The sequence below is a fragment of the Brienomyrus brachyistius genome, chromosome 7, assembly GCF_023856365.1.
Source record: "Brienomyrus brachyistius isolate T26 chromosome 7, BBRACH_0.4, whole genome shotgun sequence".
NCBI classification, from domain to species: Eukaryota; Metazoa; Chordata; class Actinopteri; order Osteoglossiformes; family Mormyridae; genus Brienomyrus; species Brienomyrus brachyistius.
This window is the reverse complement of record NC_064539.1, coordinates 19,716,475-19,732,553: the sequence shown is the minus strand read 5'-3', so window position 1 is coordinate 19,732,553 and position 16,079 is coordinate 19,716,475. Positions and strand designations below refer to the sequence as shown.

Sequence of the window (16,079 nt, the reverse complement as noted above, 5' to 3'; positions counted from 1 at the left end):
TTTATAAAAAATATTTTAGTCGTGTACCACTTTTGTTCATTTACAACTCCTTTTAATGGAAAAAAAATTGTCACAGTTTTTATTTCAGATTTGTACAAAATATACAATAATATTAAAAATCCTATAAAGGTGCATTTTAAAGGAGTCTCATGATAAATCGGAGAGATTCTGCAACGTCTAAGAAAAAATAAAACATGAACATAGAAATACAATCACAAATAAAAAATTGTAACATATTTCCATTTTGGGCCATTGAAGTACCACTTAACAGTACACCCTAATTTTTATTGTAAGTGATATTTCACATAACCGATTTAAAAAGGTCTAGTAAAGATCTATATCTAACATTTGGCCAAGTGAACGGTTCGGTGCTGTACATTCCACTATCCACCAAGGGGAAAAAGTGACATCCATCTTAACTGTAAAGTACTTCAGGAATGGAAATCAAGGATTTCTCCTTTATGTTTTCTAAACATTTATATAAGTGATCACTTACGACTGTCAAAGTACACAGCAAAACCTTTATATCAAAGGTCAAGGCACTATTGTGGTTTAGGATCCCAAAAAGCACCAATCGGTTTGAGGGAATTTTAAAGAAACTGGCTTTCGCTTGGAAAGAACTATATTACTTTTGCATAAAGAAAAGAAACCTGTAAAATGAAGTGACATGCATAGCTTGAACACAGGAGAACAGAGCACCTAATACAAGTAGAAGCTAGTATACATCCATATACACTTGTGTTCAGGGAAAAATGTGCACTTGATTGTTTCGGGTGGGAGTCAAGGGTTTAATAGAAAAGACAACAAATCAGATACCAAAGACTAACTCTTACCCACATTCTAATCATGCCTCCCTTTTTGCTAAAATGCAAGAATAAGTTAAAACCCTGAGAAACTAACATTATCTGTTGCATATGCTCCATATATTAAAATAAATTCTTGTCCTTGGTTTAAATCTCACCAAAAAAAAAAATAAAAAAATACAATAAAAAACAAATAAAACTAAGATCCAAGCAGTGAACATTGAAAAACTGTTTGCTCTCAGATGTTCTCTGCCTGAGGAACCTCCCGGATGCTCTCTGGGATGGGTTTGCGTACTGGTTTCCGGCGAATACTGCGGCCAGAGGCGATGAGATCCGCATAGCCTTGGGAATGAGAGAAGGCATAGGCCGATCGTCGGGACCTGCGACCGCGCTGGAAGGCTGTCGGTTTCCTTACTTCCTCCTCCTCCTTCTCATACTTCTTCTTGTTTCTCTGGATCTGGGGAATATTTGTAAACACGTGTTGTTTTCTTCCACCCATTATTCGAGAGAATCCATTAAGAGATTTGCTTCCAATATAGTTGGAGCCCTGACATCAGGTAATGCCACATGATTAATCATGACCAATGGTGATCCAGAAGGGAAAACACAAGATAATTGGGGTAGGGGTACTCACTCGCAGACTCACTGACTATACATAATCATCATACATACCCTGTCCTATGATAAATCACCCAATACAAAATGCAAGTTATAAGGAAGAACCTAAGTTTGACAAGTGCAGGTGTGTGAACGTAATCAGAACTGCAAAACAAGATCACCTTGTCTCCTTCCGAGGGCCATATAGTCTTGTAAAGGAACTCCAAGCAGATGACAGGTAGCAGGCTTATGGCCACGGTCAGAATGATAGTCAACCAGAGATACGGTTGCCGGAGAGCGTTAGATGCAACCCCTGGATTTGGGGAAAATGGAGGATATAATTAATGAATATACCTAAAACAACTAAACCTTGCAAAAAATGCACTCTCTTACTCATCTTAAAAAATGTTTATCATTTTCACATATAAATCAGCTTGCCTGCTTGTTGCATCAACACACAGATGCTATTAAAATCATTATAAGATCACTTTCTCATATCAAAATTTGAATTGAATTATTTGTTTGGCTGACAAATATCAGGCAATAAAGTCTGACAAATTCGCGCATACTGATTATTCATTGCAACTCACCAGTGAAGGTGAATGCCGAGGTGAAGATCACATGTATTCCTGCACTGTGGATGTCAAACATGATTCCAAAGTATATTGCAATACTGCCCAGGACTGCAAAGCAATTCACAAAGGTCCAGTACGATGTTTCAAGAGAAATCTGTTGGTCAATATTTTAAAAATTAGACCCAGAATGCTAGAAAATCTTCTGGAGTCTATAAAATGCATCAGCAAGATTTTGTCATATAGCAATACTTAACAGTAAAATAAGGTACACAAACAAACAAAAACATAATGAATGTGTCAGATAAAAATGGGAAAAACCATATAAAAAGCACAACATGCTATAGAGCATACTCAATATACATGTAATATATTATAACATATACTGACACAAGATGATAAACGTGGTCAGTTATATTATTACATTTATATTCAGCCTATTCCAAAAGGCAGCCACTAAGTAATGGATGCATATGGAAGTTTGTGCCTACATTAACGTCTTAAGAAAACTAAGCATTAAAAAGCAATCCCATTTAAGACTTAGCCAGAGTTTCAAGCTTGCTGCTAACTAAGCTTTCACAAAAAAACTTCTGCCTTACTTTCGGTAGCATGTGAATGATAAAAAATTCCAACCATGCGCTGAATGAATATTTAAAAACAGGAGTCAGGATTCCACATAGTTCATAGCACGAACTGTCTGTGAAAGAAGACCGAGGGACAGAGGAAACAGGTAGAGCGAAAGGGGGGGGGGGGGGCGTACCTGCAGGCTGACAATGAAGATGAGGGAAGAGGCAGTTACAACAGCAAAGGACTGATAGTCAGATGGAGCTTCTCCATCCTGTCCCATAGTCTGAAGGAAAGCTCCATAGGGGATGAAAAAGATGATCATAGAGGTGAAGATGCCGTGGAATAAGCTCGTAAAGAAGTTTTTATAATTGAAGAGCAATCCTTTCTGGCCTGGCAAGTACAGCTTGGGGAATCGTACACTCAACTTGTCACCGACATCCTATTGGGGTGAGAAGAAAATTGACTCAATACCCATCAAATTACCACCATCATCATCATCATCATAATAATTCCTTATCACAGCAATTACAGTACTAACATAAATACTGCTTCAGTTTGGTGGTTATCTACTAGTGTCACCATTAACAACATATTGGTTTGCTTTAAATGCCAGATATTTTATGGTACAAAAATGAATAGTTAAAGAAAGAAAAAGTCCTGGACATACCTGATCCAGCAAGCCCACAAGAAGAACAGGGAGACTGCTGTAGCAAACATTGTAAAGTGTAATGAACCAGTTTTCGTAGGCTATCTGCAAAACGAGAATTAACCTTTTAATCATGCATCAACGCAGTACTTAACATACAAAAAAAAAAACCCCATTCATTCTTCAACTTCAAATCAATTAGGTCCAAGGTATCCATGCACAGCATACAGACCTCTTATTTCCAATCAAGAAGCATTCTCAGCGAACATATGGAACATTCCCTCACCTGGGCGGAATAGCCGCTGAAGAAGGAATACCAGAAATGAACCAGAGTAAAGGCAAAGTTCTTGAAGAAGAAGTAACGCAGGAACTTGCACATGCGGATGTAGGACCAGCGCCCATGCACCAGCAGGAGGCGCTGTAAGTAGCGGAACTGGGCAAAGGCATAGTCACTGGACATCACAGCCTGCATGCCCTCCTGTCCGCTAATGCCTACACCAATGTCCGCCGCTGTAAAAGGGGAAGTTAGAGAAAGTCATTAAGTCATCTAAACCACAATACTCTATTATAAATAGAGCTAGGATTTGTATACATGCATCATCTCCCTCAAAAAGGGTCTATCCACTTTAATGTTATCAGTCATTCATTTGAAAGTCAACACTTATTTGTTCAGCTACTGTAATGACACTATAATATCACTATCACAGCTGCGCCACTGACAGTGAAGTTTAGGTCACATTGAAATACCAGAGGTTACATTCATGTACAGGATGGTATGCTGGCTCCGGGGGGGGGGGGGGGGGGGGGGGGGGGGTCGGAACTCCCAGGATAAAGGACCTCTGATACAGGGAATAAGGAGCACACTGGATAAGGAGTGAAACTTAAATATAAAGGATGCCGTTTAGTTATGGTCTTCAGTTGTTGCAGTTTTCAGCAGCTATAACAGCCGAGGGCTTCCTTACTTTTAATCATGTTGACATCATTGGCTCCATCTCCAATGGACAATGTGATGGCCTTCTTGTACTTCTTCACCAGGCTAACGACGTTGGCCTTTTGCTTCGGTGTGACGCGGCAACAGATGACGGCACTGCATTCACAAGCCATATCGACAAAGTCTTTCTGCCTCTGCTCCTTTTCCATCTCATTCATCAGCTGACCATCCACGGGGGTATTTGGCGAGGTCTTTTTCCTCAGTTTGCGCAGGCGTAGCCGACGTCTCTTCTTCTTCTTCTCGTACAAGATCTCATTCTAAAAAAACGTTTTTAAAGGGTCAAATACAAAAGCTGTTAGAGTGCATTCACAGAACAAAAAAAAAAGCACATTGATTAAAAGCCTGTCCAGGGCTGTAGTCAGAGTTTGAAAATTAGTGTGGTCTTGGGGAAGAAATGGAAATGGGGAAGAAGTTCTCAGATATATTTTTTTTTTATTCTGTTGTATTTAGCTTCAAATTTTCTTTTCATTTAGTTGTATTTAGCTTCAAATTTTCTTTTCAACTCTAAAAAAAAAAAAAAAAGACAGAGGCTCGTAGCCGGCTGTGGGCATGATTCAATCGTGACAACACGTACCAGCCACCCTCCAGTGATGACCAGAGCATTCTTCCCAGCCTCAGGAAAGAAAGGTTCTTTAACTTTCCCTTGACGACCATCTGCCCCGGTATTGTTCCTTCTGTTAGCCTGTCTGTCTTGCAGCTGCACACTGTAATAGAATATGCAGAGGTAAAAATGGATGAGCGATAAGATTGAATTACAGGCCACTCCTTTAACAGCATCGCTAATGAAAGAGATGGCATAGGACAGTCTTTCTCAACCATTCTTCCTGACACAGCACATCTTCTATAACGCAGTGCGTTTCAAATGGCACGTTTCCCCCACCAGATGAAAACTGTTGGTCTACAGAAGGGATCGGCCACAGATCGTATTTGTGTCTAAACGAAATACTTACTTCACATCGTCCCCATAATGGATCTTCATGTCATCAGTCAGGAGGTCACATGAATAGCCAATGTTCTCAGCAGTTTCTAGACCAAAACGACAATATATTTATAACACTCCATAAAAACAGCAAAGCCAACACTGTCAATAAAATATACATGACAGTAATAAGACAGGATTAGCGCTGCAGGATACTGGAAGGAATATATACACTGCAATATTAGAAATTTTCATAATAAATTTAGATACAAAACATTTTACTCAATATCATCTCTATGGAATCAAAAATGTTTTCATACAACTGCAATCCAGACCGTGCGTTTATCCCACCCCCGTGGTTTCCCATTAAAGAAAAAAAAATAATCGTATAAAAATGGTCTCAACTGCATGTGCATAATGTTAACATTAACAGACCTTGCCAGGACCCAATAAAATGATGGAAATACGTTTCATAATCCTGTGGTTTAAGCAATGGAAACATGCCTTTCTTATCTCCAGTTAGAACCCAGATTTTGATGTCAGCCTTAGCGAGTTTGGCAATTGTCTCTGGTACTCCATCTTGAAGTTTGTCTTCAATGGCTGTGGCACCGATAAGCTGAAAAATAAAAATCACAGTAATATGTAACGAGGCACAAAAAGCATTTTGACCTCAGGGGGGAAAAAAAAAAAGCATAGCTAGAATTCCCCACTGTCCTATTAGGTCGTACATTTTACAAAAGGCCTGAAACACAATAAATGGCTTACATGAAGGTTTTTTTCAATCAGCTCGGAGACTTCATCCAAGGCTGCTTCTCGATCGGTCAATGATATGCTGGCTGCTTTATGCTTTTTAGCCCAGGTTTCATATTCTTCATTGCTAATATCCTTGTAGCACAAGCAGAGGGTCCGAAGAGTCTCATTTGCAAAAGTCTTATGGAGAGGAAAAACACAATATTTTACCGGGGGCATTTAGGAATCTAATATGAATTCAAAATCAACAGCAATTATTTATATAGACAATGGGGTTCAGTCACTCACTTCGAGGGAAGTTTGAGTAGTCTCCTTATTTTGGGAACTGGGATGCAGACGCTCATAGATAACCGTGTCGGCTCCTTTGCAGTACAGCCGGATCTTGCCATTGGGGAACCTCACTGTAAAAGCAGGAATGCTCGTCTACTTTCCAACGGCAAGGTTACATATCAGTGGAAAAGACTCAGATACTTTAAAACCATTGAAACACTTACGAATAATAGACATGCGTTTCCTGTCGCTGTTGAAGTCCAAAAGCGCCAGCATCTGATAAGTTGCCACACTGCCCATCTCACTGACAGTGATGGAGTCTTGAGTGCGGGACAAGAAGACGAAGCCAAAGTTCCTGGCGGCACTTACCAGGGCCCCTTCATCAGGGGAGGCAGCCTGGTACACCAGATCACCTGCGGAAGACAATAACCAGAGATTGGAGATCATCCCCTTTAGCATTCCTTACCAAATCAGATGAATTGGGGCGTTCACTCACTGTCGTTCTGGTCCACCATTACTGTATGGCAAAGTGAAAGAAGTTTGAAAAACTCAAACACTTCGGAGTCATTCTTTGATTGGATGCGCGAAATCAGTGAATTGTCAAAGAACTGGAACTTTCCATCCGCATACTTATTCCAACTGAAGTCGACAGGCTAGAGAGGGATGAAGGGGGAATCGCGGTTAGAAGTCATTCTGTAGTATCGATGCAACAATTTATTACATGATAAGGTCACATTATATAAACTTGGTAGAAGGTAGCAAATTGAATGATCATGACACTGAAGATGATAGGACAATGTTGCAATATAAAATTATAGTCTAATAAATAGGCTAATAAATTTGTAACCTTTTGTAGAGTTATTACATAATGCGCTGTAACAATCGGGCTTACTGTACAACGTACAGCATGTTCTCCCCATCAATTTAACTCAAATGACAACATTAAGTTTCAACACCTGATTTCCAGTCTCCAGTCTAAATTTACATGACATTACATCACCTCATGTGACAACTGCTGATATTTCAGTCCCTTATTTGTAGGTGAAAATCTTAATACTTAATTTCAATTTCACCAAAATTTTAGTGAGCAGAATACGCAGGAGATTTAATAGGCAAATAATGAACAGAAATCCATCCATCTTCCAGCCCATAAATCACAGGGAACATACTAAATTGCCTATTGTATGCGTGTAACTCCAGCTAGCCTAATCACGTCTTTGATATGAGGCACAAAACCTGTGTGACTTGGGGAACACACCAAGAGCAATGGCGAGATTCAAACCCGCTTCCCAAAAATTGCGAGGCAACAGAGCTAAGCCACAAACACAAACGGCTTTTCTTCACAAACACTGTACACTCATCTATTGATTGAGTTTGCAATAGGGCTCTTTCCTCTCCTGCTTCCTTACCCGTGGCTTTCAATCATTTCATTTATTCAGTTATTTAATCCTGAAACATTCAGTAATCTATAAAACAACACAGGAAGGTTTTGCATTCCTAGCAGATTTTAAAAATAACTATGGCCATCTCTCTTTAATAGACAAATGTGATTTATCGATAACTGCCTGTCAGTGTTTTCTAAATTAAACTTCGAGCTACAAGAACTATCCTAGGTCAATTTAAAACACAAATGCCATTGCAGGTTAAATTTCCAAAGGAACGTTGGTGTCAAAAGGAGTTTTTAAATTATTAAAAAGAACATTGTCCTTGTCATCGTATGATGACAAAGACGACAAAAAAAATAAAAAAATAAAATTAAAATGACAACCACTTACCCGAGAATTCTTCAGGGGACCTGTGGAATCACCTGAAGGAGGGAATTCAAAAAGACATTTAGGGTGTTTTTGACTAGTGTGACACATAACATGACTACATCTTTGCCCAGCATGCTGCATAAGTACAGTAACACTGTAAGAACACGGTTTTGCAGAGACAATAGTGCTTATTAACTGGTCTAAGGTTTATGACTTAATGGTTTTTCAAATACGAAGTTAGAGATGTATAATGAGCTCAAGTTCAGAGAGTAGTAGGACTGGGTGACGTGGCAAAGAGCAATACGCTCTGCTGCTAGGTTCTATCCCTGACTGCCTCGCTGCTTGTTCCAGGCATTAGGTTAGTTGTCACCTGTCCTGTAATGAAAAATAAAATGCCATGTCCTGTTTTTAACCAATACAGGAAGTGACTTGTCCCATATGCTTTCAGACTGAAAGTGGAAACCCCAATTACTGATGTGACTGTAAGCACTTGCATTTTGTATGTTCTACTGGTTAAAAATGCTTCAAGTGGTGAAATAAGCATTTCCAGTTCTAGCTGGCAGAAGTTTGAGAGAAAACACAGTAAACAGCACCAGCGTATTGCGTGTCGGACTACTGCAAAAAGTACCACCACACCACCAACCTTCGCTAATTCTCAAAAGCTTTTTTTTTGTTGAAGATCTTGTGGCTGCTGAGCTGCTGCTTTCTTAACTGACACTTGAAGCTTCCTCTCTTCCATATTACCAAACAGTAACATGTGCCATGTTCCGCCAACTCAATCAATCCTTGCTGTGCATTTCTTGGGCATCGGTTGTCCGTTTTTAAAAGACTACCATGTGATTGGCTGGAATTTCAGTCGTTTCTGTGATGCGATTGATTGGTAGCACACATCAACCTATGTTACCTAGCAGTATATTGAAGCAATTAATTTTCTTATCATATAATTTGATATGTTCCTATCACCCAGTCCTAGCAAGACTTGCCAAGGTGGAAAAACATGTCTTTGCAGAGTAAGCCACAGTTGGCAAGATGTTTGGTGCGTTACACGAATTGCCACAGCTGAAAAATCTCTGAAGCACGAACAGGACATACCATAGACTTGGCCACCAATGGTGCACTTCTTGAAAGCCATAATGTTCTGTGTCAGGGTGCCTGTCTTGTCTGTGAAAATGTATTCAATTTGACCCAGCTGCTCATTCAGGGTAGTGGTGCGTGCTTTGGCGGGGGTGTCCTTGTCAGGGTAGTACATCTGCAGGTCCCAGTTAATGAACTTGCTCTGGCCCAACCGGATCACTTCCACACTTAAGAAAACAAACCACAAAAGGATCTTCGATACCATGACATTTACAAAGCATTTTCAAGCCATCCATCCATTTATTTAACAATTTCTTTTCCAGTTCAGGATGTAGTGACCTTCAACCTCTTCTGCGAAGCAAGGGAGCAAATAACATTTAACAGCGTAATGGACACCAGCCCATCAACTGACATGTACACTTCCTCACTCACCCAGTCACATCAAAGGAAATTTATGCATCAATAATTCACCTTGAAAACCATGTTAGTGGAAACTGGTGTAGCAAGAGGAAACCAACACAAAAAACATAGGAAGGATCCATAAATACAGGCCTAGAGCTGCATTCAAACCTGTAACCCTGGAGACATTTTAATAACATTAATTATTTATCATGGACCTTTAAAACGTAGGCCTTTTATGTTATTATATTTCTCTCTACTGTACCTGCGGCCCATTCTGGAAAAGGTAAACAGTCACCTCTTACACATCCATCAATTCTCAAAACATGATGGCAATTATTTTTTAAAATCCATAAAGCAACGACAGGACTGGGAGGGCTCTTACCTAACATAGAGGCTGATAGGCACCATGGTGTTGAGTACAATGATGTACCCCCAGAAGCTTAGGAAGCCCCTGTAGGAAGCAGACTGCTGCAGGCCATCGCTCAAGTACCAGGAACGCTTACCCACGTCTTCGTACCAGAAGCTGTGGCCAATAGCCAAACCAGCAGACACCAAGAAAAGGAGGACAAAGATCTAAAACAGAGCACAAAAACACTGTAAATCTCTATACGGACAACCAAGCGTGCAAATCTTTTGATAACGTTAGTATCAATGCAAAGTTACATGGCCGTGTACTGAGCCTATTTAAATAAAATTTTATACTACATTCCAAAACTAAAATACAAATGCAACACCACTGGGGAAAAGCCAAAAACGGTTCTTACAGTATAAACCATGTAATTCATCAACTCATCGATCTTAGTCCTTTTGAATCTGGTCTTGCCGCCATTGCGCATGATTTTGGTGTCAGAACCTAAGACGACAAAGAAATTTACGCAAACATACATTGTGTTTGTATCTAGCAGGACATTGAGGGTTTTCATTTCAGACAGCCTCGAGACCCCTTATTCCCGGGAATCACAAACCCGAGGTAACAGACCTGCAAAGATGACCAGGCCATGGCACTCGTCAGTGTTGCGTATCTTGCAGCCCCTCAACAGCATGTTGTCGAGATCCAGCGGATAAAACTCATTATTCCACTTCATGACGCCTGTGAACTTGTCCAAGCGGTTGTTTGGCTCCTCACACTCAATGTAAGCTGTGAGAACATGCATGAAATTCAAAGCATCAGCACTAAATTCAAAACTCCAATGATAGACCTGCAGGTAAAATGCAAAGTTCAGAGCAGATGATTATGGTATCTATGTTCATTAAAAGGAAGCAGGGTGCAAGTCATTTTCCTGCGAGTAATGAACTCAATAAGAAGGGAAATAGAAGTGAAACAACAGTACCCTGTTATTAAAACTACTCCTGCGCCAGTAAAGGGAAAAGTCTGGGTGGCAAGGAACAGAACCCCTTAATCAAGCGAAGACAACCTGATAGAAGTGAAACAGTGATCCATTTCCAGAGTTCATTACTCGCTATTCATGTTAATGGGATTCTGCATAATTTGAGTTTGTGGCTATGCTCTATTGTCCATTAAAACTTTGGCAACAGAAAATGCTAAGAGGCAAACTAGTCTTATGTTATCTTTTTGGTTTCTGTTGGTCGTTTACCATCAAAGCTCGCCAGCTGGCTTTCTTCCTGAAGTTTCTCATCAGTCACTTTCAAGCCCATTTTGAACTTCAGATTGGTTTCTCTGAAAAACAAAAATATACAAAAACAAATATATAAACAAAAATAAAATCACAAAATATTGGACTACAGTCAAATAATTGGGAGTGAACTAATCAAGTGCTTACAAACGCAATTCAAACCCACATTTGTGCACAATCACCCCTTACCCATCTAGCTCGGCTGTTTCAACGTAACAAAGACTGTTGGGGTTCGAACTGGACAGCAACAGAATGTCAGCCTATATTCCAAAAAGGAAAAAAAAAAACATCAATACAACTAGTTAATCCAACACAGGCAAAAAACAGACATGAACAAAACTACATATCTGATAGACGTGTTTTCTACCTTTCTTACTCAAAATTTGCAAAATAATAAATGGATTTTGGATTGTCTGAACAGCTTTTCCTTGAAGGATTCCTTATGAAGGGATGTATTGACACCAATGAAAAATCTATGTTTTTCCTGCATAGCTCCTACTTCTTATCTCCATGGCACATGGAGATGTGGTGAATCTCCATTATTCACAGCGTGTTACCATTAATTTCACCATCATGCATCATGTTCTGATTGTTTCTCTCCCCATTTTGCTTAGCATTTTTTTCAATTTTTATTTATCATCAGGTTATGTGGAGGAGGTTTTTATACATGTTCCATACTCTAGATTCCCAAAAGTTGGTGGTGTGCAAACCCAGACTCAAGGTGGAAAAATGGTTCAAAAAGTCATTGATCTTACAGGAATAAAATCATTTTTCTTCAAGCGAATAACATCTCCTACATGGATATTCATCCATTTAGACTCTTTAAACCTAAAAAAAGAAAGATATTAAAAATTTCATGACTGGTGCACCAATTATGCGATTATTACCAATTCTCTTTCATTATATATAAATACACATTATATATATAAATATGCACATGACAAAGATACATATAAACTATCATTGAAAATTGGGTAGTAAACATTTGTCCATCATATTAGGTAAAATTTAGTACAACACTGAGAACTAGCATCAAAAAAGGCAGAACTAGCCCACACAGTACCTGCCATCAGCTAAAACTTCACATTTCCGGTTGTTGATCTCCTTGTCCATCCTGTGACGTGCCTGCATAAAGGGTCCAAAGCAAAAGAACTGGTTTAAAATGCGCAAAGATAAAGACAACACATCTAGTACTGACCTGCGTAGCGTTCGCTGAATCGGCACAACTGAACGATTTCAATGAGCAATGATCATACATGATGCATTTAATCAGTAGGTTAAAGAATTTACCAACATATATTTCAGACGTTTGCCTAAACCATTTCAGCAATTTAAATACTGAATCCAATGACCCATTAACAAAAAAAAAATATATCTAAATATATGGAAATAAACACAAATTACGCAGAGAGGCACTGAGACTCACCAGATCATCAATCAAGTCTTTAATAGCTGTGATTCCCAACACAATAACTAAAGGCACAAGGGTAGTATACCAAGGCAATGTAGTAATTTGAGGAATGATCTAAAAAGGCAATAGGAAACGTTAAATTTAAGTGCAAATAAAGTATACAAAAAGCAAACCTGGCATTGTGACAAGCACCTGATCATTATCACTTACTACAGGAAATACAAGTACACCTGGCACACAATGCAGCGTTTCACAAAGAACCGATTGATTTCCTAAAGCTCGCCATTCTGTTCATTCCTCCTCATCACCCACACGTATTCGCTGCCCAAAGCTATAATTACCCCCCCCCCCCCCAGACCTACAGTTGCTACCATAAAAATCATGGAACTGACAGAAACCTGGCAGAGAGCTCATATGCCCCAACTAACAGTAGATACAACTGAATTCACCTTAAATAGTGAAGACCACTAAACATAACATAAATTAACTTCTTGTTTTACCTTAATGAGATTAAAACATTATTCCCAAACCAGTAACTGATTATGAAACAGAGGAAACTTGAAGACAGTATTTTACAACCCAAGCACTTACCTGTAAAATCAGTAACACAAGAAAATATAAATTCGCTGCCCTTTTGAACTGCTCATATAGGTTGAATGGTATAAATGTAAAAACATTATACTTGTATGTCTTGATGGCATTTCCCTATAAAAAAAAATCAATACTTAGAATACAATCATTGAGGTAGGCATATAACATTTATCACTATTTTAATAGCTAATATTTAGCTATATTAGTATTAACGAGCATAAATTGTATTGTAATGAAAGGGAACAAATCATATATTAAAAGCAAGTGAAAAATGGCATGTACAAAAAGTAGCAAGTATGTCATTTTTGATATGGGTATATTACCTAAACTTCTAAACAACCAACTCAAAGGATCTTGTCAAACCTAATTCTTTTCTCAAATTAGACCTTTATTCAAAAATATGTTTATTGTGCTTCAGATCTTTCATGCTCTTTGTGTAAGAAAAAGATTGTTCAATACACCTAATGCACCTTTCAGGAAATGTTTGGCAAATAGTGAAATAATACAGATTAATGCAACAATTTCTCTTTGCTGCATACAGTATTAAAATGCAACACTAACTACAAATTATGTAAATGAAGGGCTATTCAAGATACAACAGCATATATCAATACACATACGGTGACTCAAGTGCAAAACACCACATTAAGAAGAATTTTTTTTAAATCAACTTGTGTTCAAAGCAGAGATGCATAACCTGGTGTAAGGAAGACAAACCCTGAATGCCTGAGCAACAGAGAAAAATAACATAGTCCGCTAACTGGTAAAAGGAGTATCAGTAATGCGATGGACAGCCATCTCTACAGATATTCAGTCTACAGGTCCTCTGATTATTCTGCATGGTGGTATAACGAGCGGTATCAGGTACAGGCTAAAACACTGGACTGTACACAGCACTAAATACCTTCAGAAGTGGTTTCAGGCAATTTTCCACGGCCTCCTCAATTACAAGATCTACAGCTATATCACAATGCGAAGCAGATTACTACCTCCTACATCCTCAAAATAACTGGGGGTTTTCATCTTCTAGAAAGTCTAGTGGACCTAATACACACACTTTGGGGTTTTTTTTTTTTTTTTTTTTTTTTAGAGAGAGAGAAGGGTGGCCCTACATCTTTAGGTCCTTGATAATAATATGCTGTTAGCCTCATTCCTTATTCTGACCACCCTGTACATAAACATCCAACAGTTTTCACACACAGTCTGCTCATTCCCACACCATAATAAGGAATGAAATGACTGAGGCTTACAGCATACTTGCTCTTCTTGAAGCAGAGAAAGACAGGTTTCTGAAACTCGGGCACGTTACAGAAATCTCGGTCATTTGCATGCACTTTCCAGGGACCCTCTAGAGAGAAGAGTGAGATCAGTACATGACGACACTTTTGAATGAAACAAAAATGAACCAGTATAACAGAGTAAGAGACCATAGTGACGAAATATGTAAATTTTCCAGTACTTAAGTCCAAAGGTCAAAGATAACGCAGTTTCAACGAAATTGCAGTTTCATTAACTGGTTGCAGTGGTAGAACAAAGAATGTGAAACGAGCAAATCCGCATCAAAAATAAAAAAGGGACACTTTACAAAGGAAGCTCAGACTTCAGTTATTACCCCAGATTAACACTCACCAGCAGTAGGTAACGCTACTGGAGGTACCTCTGGTTCCTCACCCTCGGATACCTGTTCCAGTTCATCGTCCGTTTCATCATCACTGTATGGCATAACCTCATCATCAGGACCATCGAGAGACTCCTGGGAGTCGGACCGGTCTAGATTCATGGTGCGTTATCCCTACATACAATAAAAAGAGAAAAAACTGCTTAAAAGTCATGTATAATCAACCATAACGCCACATTCTAGAAGCGGAGGTGAACAGATCTGTGCAGAAGCCCCTAAGGTGACCACACAAACCTAAAATATAGCAAGAGCAAAAATGAAAAACAACAGGTTTCACCATTATGTGGAAACAAGGGCATGAATGGTTTCAGGAGAGACAGCTAACAGGTGATGTGAATTCAGAGGAGCCTCCCAAGCATCCATACAAAACAAATACCCTTTCCATGAATTACTCTTCATGAACCTGACAAGATAAGAATAGAGATCGTCGTTTTGTTTTCGAAAGCAAAATAAACTCGACCATCTTTTTTTTTTTTTGTTTTATACTTATTCTTCCTGTTTCTTTGAGCTAATTAAATGGCTCTAACCGGAATGTGTTCTTGCATTGCTGGAATTTTATTGCCAGGAAAACAAGGCTGCACTGCACACACCCATCACTCGCTGATCAGTTATTTACGTTTGCTCAGTCCAATTAAATACCTATTTGGGATCTCGGCTAAAGTTCTGGCGCGCAAGTGACAAGCTGCAATTACAAATGTCTTTTTAAAAGCACTTAGAGCAAGTTGAGGGACAGGCGTAAAAAAGAAATTCCCCACGGGGACAATAAAGGATTGATTATTGTTATTAATTTATTATGGAAATTATGCAGCAAAATATCGTCACCATTTCCAGTAAGACTTTCAAGCATACACCCACCAGACATAATGAAACGCCATTAGAAAAAGTTACTTGGGCCAAAAAAAAAGGTATACAATACACAGCTAATATACATATTTTTTTCTGCTCTCTCATAGCGCATCAAAAAACCTGAGCAGTGCAAAAAAAAATTTTTAAATCTTGCAAAAAAAAAAAAAAATGGATCAAGAAGCCTGCACTCAGAGCATGCAAGTGATGTTTAACATCAGCAGTAAATATTATTACAAACTAGATGCTGTTGGTACGACGACAATGTATTCCCCCCCATGCGAGTTCCTACTACACCCACACCCCCAGCCTCTCTGCACTAATTTACTACTTTTTCATACCGTCAAACATTATCCTACGGTAAACGGTACTCAGACAATGCTAATCCAGGAGGTCAGGTGTACATTTTCATCCATATAATGTTTTTTTGCGAAGCGGTAATAAAAGGTCAGAGTTAATAGTAGCGCTCAAATTGAGCTATCCTGGTGACGAGGTTAACTGTCTGCAGTTTGGTCACTGCTCTGCAGTAGATGGTTCGTTTATCTGAATACGTCTGCAAGGCTGACCTGCCCTGCCC

General features: G+C 39.0%; 1 protein-coding gene across 1 annotated transcript; it reads right to left on the bottom strand.

The window, feature by feature from the left end:
- Positions 1-30: 30 nt before the first annotated feature.
- On the bottom strand, positions 31-15,593 carry atp8b1 (ATPase phospholipid transporting 8B1). Its single transcript, XM_049018620.1, has 27 exons — positions 14,611-15,593; positions 14,232-14,329; positions 12,982-13,095; positions 12,406-12,504; positions 12,043-12,104; positions 11,735-11,807; positions 11,169-11,239; positions 10,941-11,023; positions 10,325-10,483; positions 10,110-10,198; positions 9,728-9,918; positions 8,962-9,170; positions 7,891-7,922; positions 6,612-6,768; positions 6,340-6,528; positions 6,134-6,246; positions 5,861-6,025; positions 5,600-5,711; positions 5,127-5,202; positions 4,751-4,880; positions 4,148-4,433; positions 3,472-3,695; positions 3,207-3,290; positions 2,733-2,978; positions 1,991-2,129; positions 1,583-1,713; positions 31-1,260 (listed from the first exon to the last, which is right to left on the bottom strand). Exons 1-27 carry the CDS (start codon positions 14,759-14,761, stop codon positions 1,042-1,044), a joined length of 3,702 nt encoding a protein of 1,233 aa, XP_048874577.1. The 5' UTR covers positions 14,762-15,593; the 3' UTR covers positions 31-1,041.
- Between the last annotated feature and the right edge of the window lie 486 nt (positions 15,594-16,079).